This window comes from Carassius auratus, chromosome 36, assembly GCF_003368295.1.
Source record: "Carassius auratus strain Wakin chromosome 36, ASM336829v1, whole genome shotgun sequence".
In the NCBI taxonomy this organism is placed as follows: domain Eukaryota; kingdom Metazoa; phylum Chordata; class Actinopteri; order Cypriniformes; family Cyprinidae; genus Carassius; species Carassius auratus.
Window position 1 is genome coordinate 13,600,548 of NC_039278.1, and position 15,376 is coordinate 13,615,923.

A 15,376-nucleotide genomic window follows, 5' to 3' on the forward strand; every position below is an offset into this window, starting at 1 on the left:
ATTGCAATAGTTATTAACTTTGTAGTTTGAACATCTAAATGGATGTTTAAGGAGCAAAAAGTAGCCTTGAATAAAATTAAATTTCTCGTTCAAATGTACTTAAATTGTATAGATAAAAGTAATGAAGTACACTAACTCAAGTAGGCACTTAACATCTTCTCATTGCGCGTGCTGAATCGTCAATCTGATTCTCACAGCTATAGGAAATGGACTGTACCAACTAGGATGCGGGAGACGTTACTATAAATTGCACAATATTTCCGACCATTGTAGTTGTGATTACGAATACGGTTTTCCAATATATGTATTAGCATAATTCAAAAATCCCCTATCTCATTTATCCAACTTTTCCTAGTATTTCTAGTGTTTTGGAAACCGTATATGATTGAAAATACCCCTCTGTTGGACGTTTGAAGCATGCGGCGCACGTCTAGCTTGAAGAAGTTGAGCAGTAGAAAGAGCTTGAAAGGATGCAGGGAAGATGGCGATGAATGTAAAGAACAGAGATGCTTTTTATTCAAGTGCTGACTATTGCAATATCTACAGCTCTCAGCCTGTAAACTATGGAGACTGCAGCCATTATTTCCCCCGGATGACAGGTAAAATGAGACAATGTTTTCGAAATGATTTTCAGTGCATTGCGCTATAACTGAATGTTCTGCATCACATTTGCTTTGCACGGCAAATGTTTAAAACAGGACTTTATTAGGGCCCGATCTTTATTTTTAAATAATGGATATATTTATGGGAAGAAAGATCTTGATGTCAGCCTAAACCACTGACAGATTGAGAATTAACATCCCTATAAGGATGAACATCCCTAAAGGATCATCGCACATTAAAAATGTTAATGGAATGTTATGTATATGACAAACACATTTATAATGTCACTGAGATTCTTCAGAAGCAGAAATTATTTCTTTGCTATCCCACTCTATTTCTATGTGATTATATACTATTTAATCTCATTTTATGTGTTTGCCTTAGCTCAAGCTTATTCCTTAAATAGAAAATTATGCAGAAAAGAGTATGAGGGACATGCAAGATGAGTTACGATTTTTGCTTAATCCTCCCAACAGGAGTCCATAAAGTCACAATTTGCAGCCCATGTCCTCACAAAACACAAGGTAACACAAGGTTACAAATGTGATTTTATTTAAGATGACTCTTTGGCAGTATAATTAGCGAGGCCATAAAGGACATAAAATGCTAAATGTCTATGTATTTCACATATAAAGGACTCTGCAAATCATGGGTGAAGTATTAAAGTGGTTTTTATAATTGGTGAGACACTGTACAGCTCTGGTAATGCACTGAATTCTATAAGACAATACAGAAAGACAAAATGTGTGATGATCTTAATCGTGAACTTAGACATGCAGAATGTCCCTTAAGCACAGAGAGCAACCAGGCATGTAATGCATTTATTCTGATCTGATCTGTCTGATCTGATGCTGTCAAAGAACAATGCATGTACAATGCATGAACAGCTTGGAAGTGCAGTGTTGAGTGCTAGTACTGTTTTACCTTCTCATGTGCCCTGCATACCTTGCATTATAGTTGCCCAACGAGAACAATCCTCCCTAAGTCTGATGAAAGTTCAGATGTTTGTTTTCGTACTCCAACTAAACTTTGCATTGCTTCTAAAAAACAGTATATGTAATCTGAATGGAGAGCAGGTATGTGTCCCTGACCTTGAGTTGGGACTGTAGGTTCCACTTAAACCTATTTCTGGACTTGTATTCTCTGATGACCAAGAGATATGTGAAGTGATGAAGAATGAGAAGAAATGAGGAGAATATAAAATGGTAGGCCATTGAAATCTTTTTAATAGTGCAAATGATGATGCAGAGAGTAAGACAAGGTTATCTTTTATTTATTGTTCGCCGGTGTGGATGCCAATATAGTTATCTTTGTATTTATAGTTAACATTACTGCTCCTGGTGTGAACGGGCTGTAAATATTTATAATAAACATTGCGATATTCCATAAAAACGATCAGCTTTGATTTAAATGTGCCATCCAACTTCTGACTAAACCAATTATGACAGTTTGTGGGGTGGGATTAACAAATTTACCAAACATATGGGGACAGGGATGACATTTGGGAAACCTGTTTAGAATCCATTTTTATTGAAAATAAAACACAGAAAATGAAAATATGTTAACAGCTCCATTTATGGAGATAAACATTATGCTATTTAAGAATTCCAAGTAGTGCCTTCCTAATTCCGACACCGTCCAGGCAACCGGAAACAGAACCATTTGGCGCATTCTTATGTCTATTTTGGTCAGCTGAATCATTGTTGTCATGATCCCGTCGGAACTGATAGACTGGAAATATATCACACAGCCACGAAACAGCTGCCTCTCCCACCCCCCACTTGCTCGGCCTCAGATCTGCCGGAGCACCGAACGTGCACTGAGTTCAGGAGACAGGAGTCAGCCCTAATCAGATCCACAGAAGGCCATACTGCAAAGATTTACTCTTGCTCCGTGAAGATATAGTATCTTAAAATAGCTAATTTGCTGAACTAAAAATGTATGTGGCCTTTACATCTCATCTCATCCTTCACTATTAAAAATATTGTTCCATTAAGAAACCTGTGCATCCAAGGAAACTTTCCATTGCACAAAAGGTTCCTAATAGTGAAAAATGGGTATTGAAGTCTGAGTGAACTGGAAGATGCAATAGAGTTTACTTCAGTATTGTGTTCCTACAGTATTCAATGGAAAAAAAATTAGAGGGTGAGGCTTGACTTTCTGCCTAAGTCATCAAAAGAGAAGAAACAAGATTCCACAAGAGAAGCACATTTTCAGGTTTTTCAGGCATTTAAAGTTCAGATTCTCATTCTGATACCTAAATTCTGTCATTTGGCTTCCAGGTCCGGACCCTGTTTTAAAACCACCTCTTAGCTTGTTATGTCATCAGCCGCCTCAGCCCTTCCAGGCCATGACCCCGATCCAAAACCTCAGTCCCCCGCCGATGATGATGCTGCCGGACCCCTTGCGTTTCCCACACTGCACTCCTCTAGCCATAAAGCCACCCCCTCACCTCCAGTTGCCACCCAACCTGCCCATCCCAGCACCCCCCGTCCTCAGTCCCAAGCCCCCTGAAGAAGACGGCCAGGCGGTGGGTGCTGACCAGGAAGCCACTCTGGAGGAGCTCTGCAAGCCTCTATACTGTAAGCTCTGTAACGTCACTCTCAACTCTGCCCAACAAGCTCAGGCACATTATCAGGTAATCTAAAACTTATGTTATGTTTATGGGTATGTAAATAAGATGAAGAAATAGTACATAATTGCACAAAGCTGTGTTTATGTCAAAAAGGTGGCATTACTGTATGTTAACAAATCGGGAGTTTTTACATGTGGTTTGGTTTTGGTTTCTTTCAGGTAGTTGTTTTTCTTGTTTAAATCTCTGCTGCAATTAAGAAGAAAGCATGTAATCAATTCATTGTTTTGTCTATAGGGGAAAAACCACAGTAAGAAGCTGCGCAATTTTTATGCTGGCAGCCAGCAGCCACCTCCCATTAGAATAGCAGAGGTAGTAGAGCCAGTTTCCCAGCAACCCTCAGCCACTCCACCCACAGATTCTGCAAACGCGACTGCCAACCAGGTACTTATGACTCTTATCTGGTGCATTTCTGTGTTTTTTTTTTCAAGCTGTTTGGGAATAGGTCTGGACGATGAAAAAATAAAGCAACATTGTAAATGCACATCAATAGATTAGTTATACTTTTTTGTCATGTGACACACGTGTCATTTATTTGCCAATAGCAGCATCATACAAAATCGCAAATGTTTGGATTGTCCACCTCGGCCGAACATAATGATATTGGTGAATTTGAATTTGGGGCGGAGCTACCTGTTTGTCTGACCAGTGGCAGATGAAGAGGTTTTGAAACTTTTTTACGTTTTTGATTGTTTTTGTCATTTGTTGTAGTAGCATCTCTAAAATAAACACCACAAAAATTAAATTAGAGATGGTGAATTTGAAAGCAGTCTCCCAAGTTCACCAATGAAGCATTTATTTGATAAAAATACAGTAGAAACATTAATAATAATATTGTAATAGTAATATTGTGAAATATTACTACAATTTATTCCTGTGATCATTACTCCAGTCTCCAATGTCACATAATCCTTCAGAAATTATTTAAATATGCTGATTTGCAGCTTAAGAATTATTATTACTATTATTACTATGATTATCCAGTCCCTCCAGAAAAACACGATTATGCGATCGCTTGATTTAATGCATAATCAGCCAAAGGCCGCATATTTATGCGGGGTCGCATTTTTTTAAAATACGGCGCTCTTTTGCTGCATAAATTGCAGATTTCAGGAAGCAAAATATGCGGGGCTAGCATTATTTCATAATCCCTGTATTTTCGTTGCAAAAAACTCACATATATGTTAGCAGAAAGTTGAAAAATGTTGTGTTAACTTCACACAAGTAAAGCGCCTTTTTCCCCATATTGCCATGGGAACCTTATGAAGTGACGTAATTACGTGACGTGAACATCATCTGCAAACCCCGCGGCAGGGCCGTGCACAGACCTTTTGAGGGGCATGTGCTGAAACTGAAAAAGGGCACCCTCCCCCCCTTTTTTAATATCAAGATTATTTAGTAAGCCTGCATAAAAGGAAGAAATGGTCACATCTTCATGACAAATTCAATAATACAAAATAATAGTCTCAAAAGCTTTAGATTTATTCACGATTAATAACAACCATAATAATAATATTAGATAATTAGACAATATAGATAAACAGGGTTTTAAGGGCTTCTTTAAACCTAATACAACAGCAACCTTCTGTGAGCCATGTATCTTGCAAAAATTTGATACTGTGGTGGACCAGGGATGTTGGTCTCTTGAAGGTCTCTTATTCACTACACTTTCCCTAAAATAAGCCAGCAATGAAAAAGTAAATAAAAATAGTGAAAAGTACAGTTGCAATGAAAAGCATTTCTGAAGGATCATGTGACACTGAAGAGTACTGAACTGGAGTAATGATGCTGAAAATTCAGCTTTGATCACAAAAATAAATTACATTTTAAAATATTCAAATAGAAAACAGTTATTTAAAATTGTAAAAATATTACACAATATTACTGATTTTGCTGTATTTTGGATCAAATAAATGAAGCCTTGGAATGAATAATGAATTACATTCTAAATATATAAAGATTTCAGTGATCTTCTGTAATTTTTTTTTTTTTAGTTACTACTACATTACTGTAGTAAAACAATGTTTTACAACATTTTATACATGTGAGAACGAGTGGTGAGTATACCATAACATGATTATCCTAAATGTTAATAAATTAAGTGTATCAGCAATCATAAATCAAAAAAGAAATTTATTATCAGGTGAAGAGGATCACTCGTCGCTTTGTGTAAGTTCCAGTACGAAACAGCGCGGGGGCGCACCTGTTATGATTTTCCGATGGTAAAAACAAATTATATGTTGTTGTATTACTTATCAATATATCGTATACCAGCGAATGTGTGCAAATGTGATTTTTTTTTTCTGTCCGTCATTAAAACGGCGACGGCGCCTGCCGCTGCTGGCATCACATTACATTTTCTTCTAGGTTACAAATTAGTTTTTGTAGCTAAATAGACGGATTCATTGATTCAATGAATATAGAGGGGGCGGAGTTATCAGTTTACTGACAGCTTGAGGATCGAATAAGATTTACACAAGCTCGTTTTAAGAACTTTCATTTGATAAATATTTGTAAAACAGACAGACAGACGTAAAGGGTGACCGATAGCATTGATAAAAAAATAAATAAAAAAAACACCACCAAAAAAAAAAAGTGTAAGGGCAAAAAGGGCATGTGCTCTGCACAGGTTGAGCCCTACCTGTGCACGTGCCTGCCTCGCGGTGAAACCAGGGTGAAACTTGAAGCGCGCAAATCATTCTTATTTGCCAACAAAAATAAGCGCAAAAGAACGTGCAAAGTAGTTTCCCGATTTGTTACATGACAGTGGAGCCAAATTATATTGCGAGAACTTTCGAAAACTGCGGTTTGATGAAAAGGAGAAAAAAAGGTGATTCCCCAACACCCCCTTCTCACTAGGCTACTAACACTGTTGTAGTTTCATTCAGAAGTTGATGCAACGTTACAGTTGTAAGATTGCATTTTTTTGTTACAGAACAGTACCGAAAACTTACAGTTGTAATTATATTAGTAGTATGTAAAATAATTTACGTTGCAGTAAGAGATTGCAAGTTAAATATTCTGTGATTTAGTATGCCCGCTTATCATAGGAAGTAATAAGAAATTACTCTTTACATTAAGGTAGAAGCCTAGTGAGAAAAAGGTGTTGGGGGAATCACCTTTTTTCTCTTTTTCATCAAACCGCAGTTTTTGCAAGTTCACGCAATTTCATCGCATAAAATAGCAAAAATATCCCGCATATTCCATCGCATTTTTTTAAGAAAACGTGGATTTTTGGATTTTTGCCCGCAACAATCACAAAAATTTTTTGCGTTTTTCTGTAGGGAATGATTATCACTGTTCAAAACAGTTGTGCAGCTTAAAATTTTTGTGGAAACCGTGATTCTTTTTTTCAGGATATTTGATGATTAGAAGTTCAAAAGAACAGCATTTATTTTAAGTATTTTGAAATATTTTGTTACATTATAAACGTCTTCACGGTCACTTTAACTTAAAGCGTCCTTGCTTATTAAAATTACCAATTTCTTAAAAAAAAAAAAAATTTCAACAGTTGTTTATCCGGCGGGATAGTAATCAAAGACATCCCTGTAGATGCACACCCCGCTCTACTCTTTCTAAAAGCTCTACTGTCATTGTCCCATCTGCAGCCAGTCTCTAAGGGCGCTAGCAGAGTCATACTGGCCACAGAAAATGACTACTGCAAGCTGTGTGATGCTTCCTTCAGCTCCCCCGCTGTGGCCCAGGCACACTACCAGGGCAAGAACCACGCCAAAAGACTGCGGCTGGCCGAGGCGCAGCAGAACGCCACGTCCTTGTGAGTCTGTCACACCCATGAGCTCCCACATAAAACAACAGTTCAACTTGGAAAAGCCTTGAATGTTTGTGGGTGGTGTCTTTTTTTAATTTTTTTATGAGACATCAGTTATGCAGTTGGTCACGGGGTGATATCAGAGGCCTGAAGTCAAAACCTGAAGTCATGACCCCTATTGTAGCATATATTGAGAGGGGTTTGTGGGTAGTTGATATGAAAATAGTTTCAGGAAGTTAAAATATATCTAGGATATAGATCTTAATCAAAAGGAAATCCATGTGCACATTATGCATCAACTAGTTAGTAGTTTTGCATGGAGGAGGAGGTTTTCCTGTTAACTTAATCTGCAGGCTGTTTTTTGCATTGATAAGTGGGGCGCTCATTTTAATGCCACTGTGGCCAGAGTTGGGCGGTCCTGATAACAAACCCAGGAAGATACATCCTGTTTCACTCCAAACGTCTGATTGTGTCTGAGCAAACATGTCTATTGCTAGTTAAACTAGGTTTGAATCCTTAATAATTCAAAACAAAACAAATTAGTAAGCAGCAGGGCTGGATGAAAATACATTATATATCCACAGTGATTATTGTTAGCGATATACAATTTATTCTTCAGGATCTTAGAGATTAAATTGCTTTATTTTCATTTGACCACTAGTTGAATGTCATTAAAATGAGCATTGTTTTATTTATTCATTTATCTTTATTATTATTCATTATATATATTTGTCATTTAAATAATTTCATGATCCGTACTTGCTTGTTATTTGCAAGCATGCGAGTGTTTTTTCATATTGTGTCTGATTTAAATTTCAGTAGCAAAAATGCTGCTAGAGTTTGAATTATCCAACAATTCATTTGCATTATAACTCAAATATTCACAGAAGTCTTTGAGTAGCATTTTTCTACATATTCAGATATTTTAGAGAGGATGTTTGTAAGTAAATATTGTTATTTTGTTATTTTTTTAATTCTTATTGTTGTATTATAATGTTATATTTATGGATAGATGTGTAATCTTTCCATATATGTGACCATGTACCACAAAACCAGTCATTAGGGTCAATTTTTCAAAACTTAGATTTAGAACTCTTCTGAAAGCTGAATAAATAAACTTTCCATTTATTTATGGTTTGTTTGGATAGGACAATATTTGGCTGAGATACAACTATTTGAATATCTGGAATCTGAGGATGCAAAAATAAATCTAAATATTGAGAAAATCGCCTTTAAAGTTGTCCAGATGACTTCTTAGCAATGCATATTACTAAACAAAAAAGTTTTTATATATTTACAGTAGGAAATTTACTAAATGATCTTTATTTAATCTCCTTATGATTTTTGGCATAAAAGAAAAAAATCAATTTGACTCATACAATTTATTTTTGGCTTTTGCTACAAATATACCACAGTGACCAAGACTGGTTTTGCGGTCACATATGAAAAAATTTTAGTAAGCATTTTTGTAGTTAAATACTGTTATTTTATAGCAGTGTTGTCATAATGTATTGTTATTTGAATGGATATACATGTGATTTTCCAATATATAAAACATTTTTAGAAAGCATTTTTGTAGTTAAAGGGAACATAACACACATAGTTTCTTCTAATCTCATGTTAATCTTGAGTACCTATAGAGTAGTACCGCACCTTTCATATCTTAGAGGAGTCTTTGGTTTTATCAGATTTGTAAAGGAAAGTTAAAGCTTTACTCTTCTTTCCTAAAACAAGCTCTTGGCGGCATGCTGTGGGCAGAGCTTAAGAGTCACGAGCATGCACAGCTTTTTGCGTAGCAATTGTGTGCAAGCTGTGACATCAACATACATAACAAAGAAAGTAACAAGAAATTTATTGACTTAATATTCATTTGTTTATAAATCAATAAATTTTTAATGTCACTTTAATACTGTGAATTCTTGTTTATCTTGGCTTTGATTTAAAGTGTATTTCTCTTCATGATTAATCTTAGATACAGTGGTTTAGTTAAAATAATAGAAATTGAATTGCTCATCCATTATTAGTGGTAATTCATGTTTTCTTTTACTGTGTTTTCCAGAGACACTCAGAGACGGCCACGGAAAGAAGGATACGAGTACCGATTAATGAAGAACCGTAGGGTTCAGAACAACACTGCCATGCCAGGTACTGTCCACACAGATTGATCTCAACCTATACTTTAGGAGAGATGGATTTTTGTCATCATGTGATCTTGCCCCGATTTCTGCTCAGTGGTGCAAGCTATGGTGCAAAATGGTGCCTCCATTTGTGATCAGTGTTTTGGCAGCAGAGCGCTTGGCAGCTGCGCGTGTTAGTTTGCAGGCCTGTGCTAATGCTAGTCTCGCTAAATGCAGGCCAGACGCCAAGGCTTTGGTCTTTGTAAGCCGATACTCCACCCCACGTCAGCCCGAGCTCATGAACGTCACCCACACGATGGCAGATCTCAATCCCAAACATGCCCCCTTTGCCCCGTGATCCCGTCCTCACATATGCATGAAAACACACACCTTTGCATTCTAAATATTCTGATATTTTTTTGTAAATGTAAAAATAACTAAATAAGCACTTTTTCAAAAATTATATTTCTATTAATTAAAATGCTTAAGGTTAATCATTAGACTTTTATCTGGCGAATGTGAGTTTGCTGAACCAGTGTGTCTCTCTACACTGAGGTGTGCAGGAAGAGGGCTGATGTTTGCCTTGTGTGAGGGTCATCTGCAGAATAGACCCATGATGAGCCACAAAGTGTGTGTGCCAGGGTTGGGAAATGAAGTTTTCTTCCTCAAAATGTTATTAAAATAATTATTTTCTAATGTAATAAAACATGTCAATTAAATGCAAATTTGTACAGGTGCCACTGGGAGTTTTTGTGCACAACTTAAATTCCACTTTAAATTATAATTATAATTTGAATCCTGCTTACCTTGTTTCAAATTTAATGCGAATTCAGTAAGTTAATTGAAATTGAAAAAGCATTTTCAGTTCAGTTCTGAATTATGCATGTATTAAATATAGTTATTTTCCAACATAATGGGTTTGTATAATCTGGTCATGCTTGTTTTTTCTTTATTTATTCTTGTACATATACACTGCCGTTCAAAAGTTTGGGGTCAGTAAGATTTTTTTCTCTTAGACTATATTAAAAAAAGAAAATACATACAAAATAAATACAAAAATACAGCAAAAACTGTTATATTATGAAATATTATTACATTTAAAAAGTAATGTAATGTCTTTAATGTAATTTATTCCTTTAATGTGAAGCTGAATTTCCAGCATCATTACTCCAGTCTTCAGTGTCACATGATTCTTCAGAAAACATTCTAATCTGCTGTTTTGCTATGCAAGAAACATTTCTTATTATTACCAATGTTAGAAACAGTTGTAATGCTTAAAATTTTCATGGAAACCGTGATACATTGATTTAGGGTTCTTTGATGAATAGAACATTTAAATTAACAGTTGATGTATTAATGGATTATAAATTTGATTTATTTAAAATTGTATCTTTTGTAACATTTTAAATGTTTAATCTTATTTTTGCTCAGTTTGATGCACCTTTGCTGAATAGAATAATTAATTTCTAAAAAAAAAAAAATTAAGGTTGAGTAAACATGAAAATAAGCGTTTCCATTTCAATGTGTATTTCATCACCTTATAATATCTGCTTAGTCATGTAACCATTAATTTGAAGTTTAATTTATTCACATGACCTGACATGTTTCCTGTGCTGTTTCAGGCCCTTACTACAACCCCCGGCCGAGGCAGCGTATCCCACGAGACCTTGCGATGTGTGTCACACCCAGCGGGCAGTTCTATTGCTCAATGTGTAACTCAGGAGCCAGTGAGGAAGCAGAGTTTCGTTTACACCTGGAGAGCAAGCAGCATAAAAGCAGAGTGTCCGAGCAACGCTACCGTAGCGAGATGGAGAATCTGGGATACACTTAAGAGACAGCCAATAAGTGATTCCCAGATCCTGAGGAAATGATCTTGAAATTTTGGAAATAGCCACTTTTGTTTATAAATGTAAGATGACGTTTTTTTTAAGTGTGTTATTCTAGAAGCAATTTATTAGCTAAAATTAGCACACAATGCAGAGCAAACATTTATTTTGAACCAGACAACAGGTCTATTGGAAAGTTCTAGGAAGCTTTATTTAATAAGAGATATCTAACAAAACGTTTTAAACGCACGTAAGCACAGCTTTAGGCTCAGTCTTATCCTATCATGCTTATCCGAGATCATCTTTTGAGCAAATACACAAATCTATTGCAGTATACTGCAATATTGGGGATTTGAAACTTTCAGTAGGGATCTCTGTAAATGTCTAGCCTTTTTTTATTGTAATTTATTTAAAATGTTCTCCAACATGCTTTGGAGAGATAACAAGTGTTAAAAAAAAAAAAAAAACAGTTGTTTGTTTTCCAGCTGTTTTTGCGTGCAATTGATGCCTCAGAAATGGACAAATCTAGCAGCAGTCAGTTACCTAAACAAACAGAAGTGGCAATCCTACTCACTCTGAGCCGTAGATTCACTGTGTTTCTTAAGGAGCTACAGAACGCACACTCTGCCGATCAGATTAGAGACAGCATTCCCAGGAGAATCCACACGGGGAGTCTCCGGTGTGCCTGCTGAATGTATTATGAAAGCAATGACAATAGATCTACGTCTGTCTGTCATCTAGCACATGTTTACTAGATGTAGTGGGAGTTTTTAAATCTGATAAACAACATTTAGTCTATCTTGGGGTGTACGTCTAATATTGTTAACCAGCATGCTTCAGTGCGAAATAATTTGGGTGATTTCTGTTTATTTTCATCTTGGATTATCTCCAGGGAATCTCTCCCCACACTAAAGGGAGAAATGGAAAACATGGCTATTTTGAATAAGGTCTGTGCCATGCCCCCTACCTCAGTCATTACCTTCTGACTTAGTAGTTTTTAAGTTGGCCTACCAAAGCGTATCTGAGAAATGCTTTAATATTTTTACATTTTGTCTCCAATATTTACTGAGGAAACCATGACCTTTGATGGAATCGTTCACCCTAAAATAAAAATTTGCTGAAATCGAATTCACCCTCAAGCCATACAAGATGTAGATGAGTTTGTTTCTTCATCCAAGCAGATTTAGATAAATTTAGCCTTAGCTACATAATTTGCTCACCAATGGTTTTTATCAGCTGTTCGGACTTTCTTTCTGACGGCACCCATTCACTGCAGAGGATCCATTGGTGAACAAGTGATGCAATACAAAATTCAAACTCATCTGCATATTTGATGGCCTGAGGGTGAGTAAATTTTAAGTAACTTTTCATGTTTAGGTGAATTATTCATTTTAAGGGGTTATATTGGGACAAGTAGGAGCCATAAAAAAAATATTATTTTTAAACTACTTTGTTTTTTTGTTCATGGATGCACGATTGCATGCATAAACATTGCCCTTGCCCTATTTTATCACTTAAAAATTATTTTATAAAATACTTTTTCAATATTATAAACAGAAGAAGTGACACAGTTTAACTCTTGCTGTTTTTGTTGCTCTTAAATAAGCTATAAAATCACTCTTCAGAGTTGTAGTCCATTGTCGCTAAATGTTTGCGATTGTAATTCTTCTCTGATTTAGTATTAGTTCTGCATGAAATTGTTGCTGCCTGTACATATTAAGAGGACAATTACGCTGCAAGAAAATGACTACTGCAGAACTGAATTGCACTTAAGAAATGGAAAAGACAGTATTGTGATAAGTCAAATTACTACACAGTCATCTATGTTCTTTCAAATCAAATGTTTACAGTAGGAATCATCACAAGGGACTTATGGGAGAGCTTGACGGACTAATGGACTCATAGGAGCGGTGAAGACATCTTAAATGTGCCTCGGAGTATAAAGCCTACTCAACTGTGATGTTGAACATTTCATGTTCTGCTTTGCATATCTTTCCAGTTGGAGGGACTTGCAGTCTGGCATAACAAGCAATGTTTTGTGTATTAAAATACTGACCATTTATGTCAAGCTCTTTTTATATAAATGTGGTGATTTGTTTCATATGTATATATTGATATACATTTAAAAAGGTCACTTTGCATTTTAAACATGATAATGCTAATCTAATTATTCCATAAAATGCACCATTGATCATCAGTGTGATGCTTTGATGGTAGAAATTGTTTAGGGGTTTGCCACTTGCATTGGACAAATACAACAGAAAGGCAAGAGGAAATGCAATCAGAACATGTTGCATGCCGGACTAGAACCTGCATTATCTATATAAGCACTACAGCTATAAAAACTCTGGTGGTGTTTTCTACTGGTAGCCATTGTATTTGCACCCAGAGATTCAAGCCATATCCTGTTTTGTGTTTTGTATGCTCAGGAAGTTGTGACCCTATCTGGATACAGACCTTCCCAAAGGACGCCAACAGGGACACATGATTCTCCCCAAATGGAGATTCCAACAGTCTATTCCCTTCGAGCAATTCACGATTGTTCGCCCTTTCATAAATACATCTGTTTAAATTAGTTATTATCGAGTCCTATTGTTTTGTAAAGGATTAGCAGAAACATTTTAGTGTCTTTTAAAGACGTTTTTATATAATGGTTGCCTTTTCATGTTCATTAAAGGACTACGTGCAATACAGATGATGTGATATTTATCTGACCTCTTCCTTTTTTCCCTCGAGATGTATTAAACAGTGGTTCAGTGTCTTGAATGTACAGTACAGATGAAAGAACATTCTAACTTTATTGTAAAGAGTCCTGGAACTCTGGAGTTTTGAACAGAATATAATGTATTAATAAAATATTTAATAATAAAAAAAACCCAGAGTGTATCTGTAATATATACTGGGATGGAAATTTCTGTTCATGCCCTGGTTGGATGTGTTGCCATGAAACTAGCTTTATATGTATTTATCAATAAATTGGATCAGAACAAGGATGGAAATATATTTGTAATGATTTTGATAAAAATATTTATTTTTACATGATTCCATATAAATAATAAATAGTTTTACCAACACTAATATTAAAGACATTCCATGTACAACTATTTTATTTTACAAGTACTATAGTACATACAGCTTGTATTTATGCAAATTTAGTTATGACTCAACCCAGCTCTCATTAGCTATCCTTGACTCCATTGGCTTGTTTTAGGAGAACAAAACATAGTTTCTCCATTCCAGTAATGACATTCTTAAGCACACTGTTTGCTCACCCCACCCATAAGTCTGTGGGAATGCAGAAATGCTGAAATGAGTGGGATGCATTGTACGGGGCCAAGTCAACTGACAAACTTGTGGCCTGTTTTTTAAATTGTGTGTATGGCTGAGGTCCTGTGGGAAAAGTGACAGCTGGAACAGGGGACAGTAAATCTGGGAATTCCAGTAGCATCAGCTGAGATGAACAGATGTGGAAGTTTTTGATTCTAATGAAAGTGTTTTTTTTTTTCTGATCACAGGCAAAGTTATTAGATATGTACACATTGTTTCATGATATTAAAAAAAGTACATAGCGTTTTCAACAAAAATGTTGGTTACCCTTTAGAATAGGTAACATTTGTTAACTATTAACTATGACATTTCTCTCAATAAATTCTTAATTTGCTGCCTATTAATAATTAGTAAGGTAGTTGTTAGGTTTTGGTATTGGGTAAGATTAGGGATGTAGAATAGTCAAATAGAACAAGGCATTAATATGTTCTTAATTAGCGCTAATACATTGCTAATATTCTAGCAATATACATGCTAATAAGCAACTAATAGGTGTTACCTATTCTAAAGTGTTACCAAAATTTTCAAGTATTTTTGCTAAATATTTTTTTCTTAAGAAATTATAATAAAAGATTTGATATTGAATAAATAAATACACTAAAACTAAACTAAATTTTAAAACTATAAAACTAAATAAAAATTGGATAATCTAATTGGCCTGCTCAGTCTTGTCGAATGAATAAGAATCGTGAAAAAAGAAAAACAAAATTGTATCACGGTATCCACAAAAATATTAAGCAGCACTGTAACAGAACTGTTTTCAACATTGACCATGATAACAAATGTTTCTTGAGTACCAAATCAACAGACAACACGTGGCAGGACCTACGCATAGTCGCAATGCTACTTTAGATTTAATCAGCAGAGTGATGATATCTCGGCTCATTATCTAGCCTCGTGTATACTCCATATAGTCAAAGCTGCAAATTCATCTCCTAGTTACAAATATGGTAGAGCCATCACTTCTACAACAAAAGACGTATATGTATATGTTTCAGTTCCTCAGCATATCCACTATAGCTTCGAAAAACCTGATGGTGTAACAGAAACTATTCACTCACTTTTCTCGCACATTAGACATTGTTGCTCCTTTAAATTTGAA

At 35.6% G+C, this 15,376-nt stretch overlaps 1 protein-coding gene across 1 annotated transcript; it reads left to right on the top strand.

The window, feature by feature from the left end:
• The first annotated feature begins 443 nt into the window (after nt 1–443).
• Nucleotides 444–13,813, top strand: zmat3 (zinc finger, matrin-type 3). Its single transcript, XM_026221568.1, has 6 exons — nt 444–599; nt 2,886–3,241; nt 3,473–3,619; nt 6,844–7,010; nt 9,064–9,149; nt 10,744–13,813. Exons 1-6 carry the CDS (start codon nt 482–484, stop codon nt 10,950–10,952), a joined length of 1,083 nt encoding a protein of 360 aa, XP_026077353.1. The 5' UTR covers nt 444–481; the 3' UTR covers nt 10,953–13,813.
• The last annotated feature ends 1,563 nt before the right edge of the window (nt 13,814–15,376 follow it).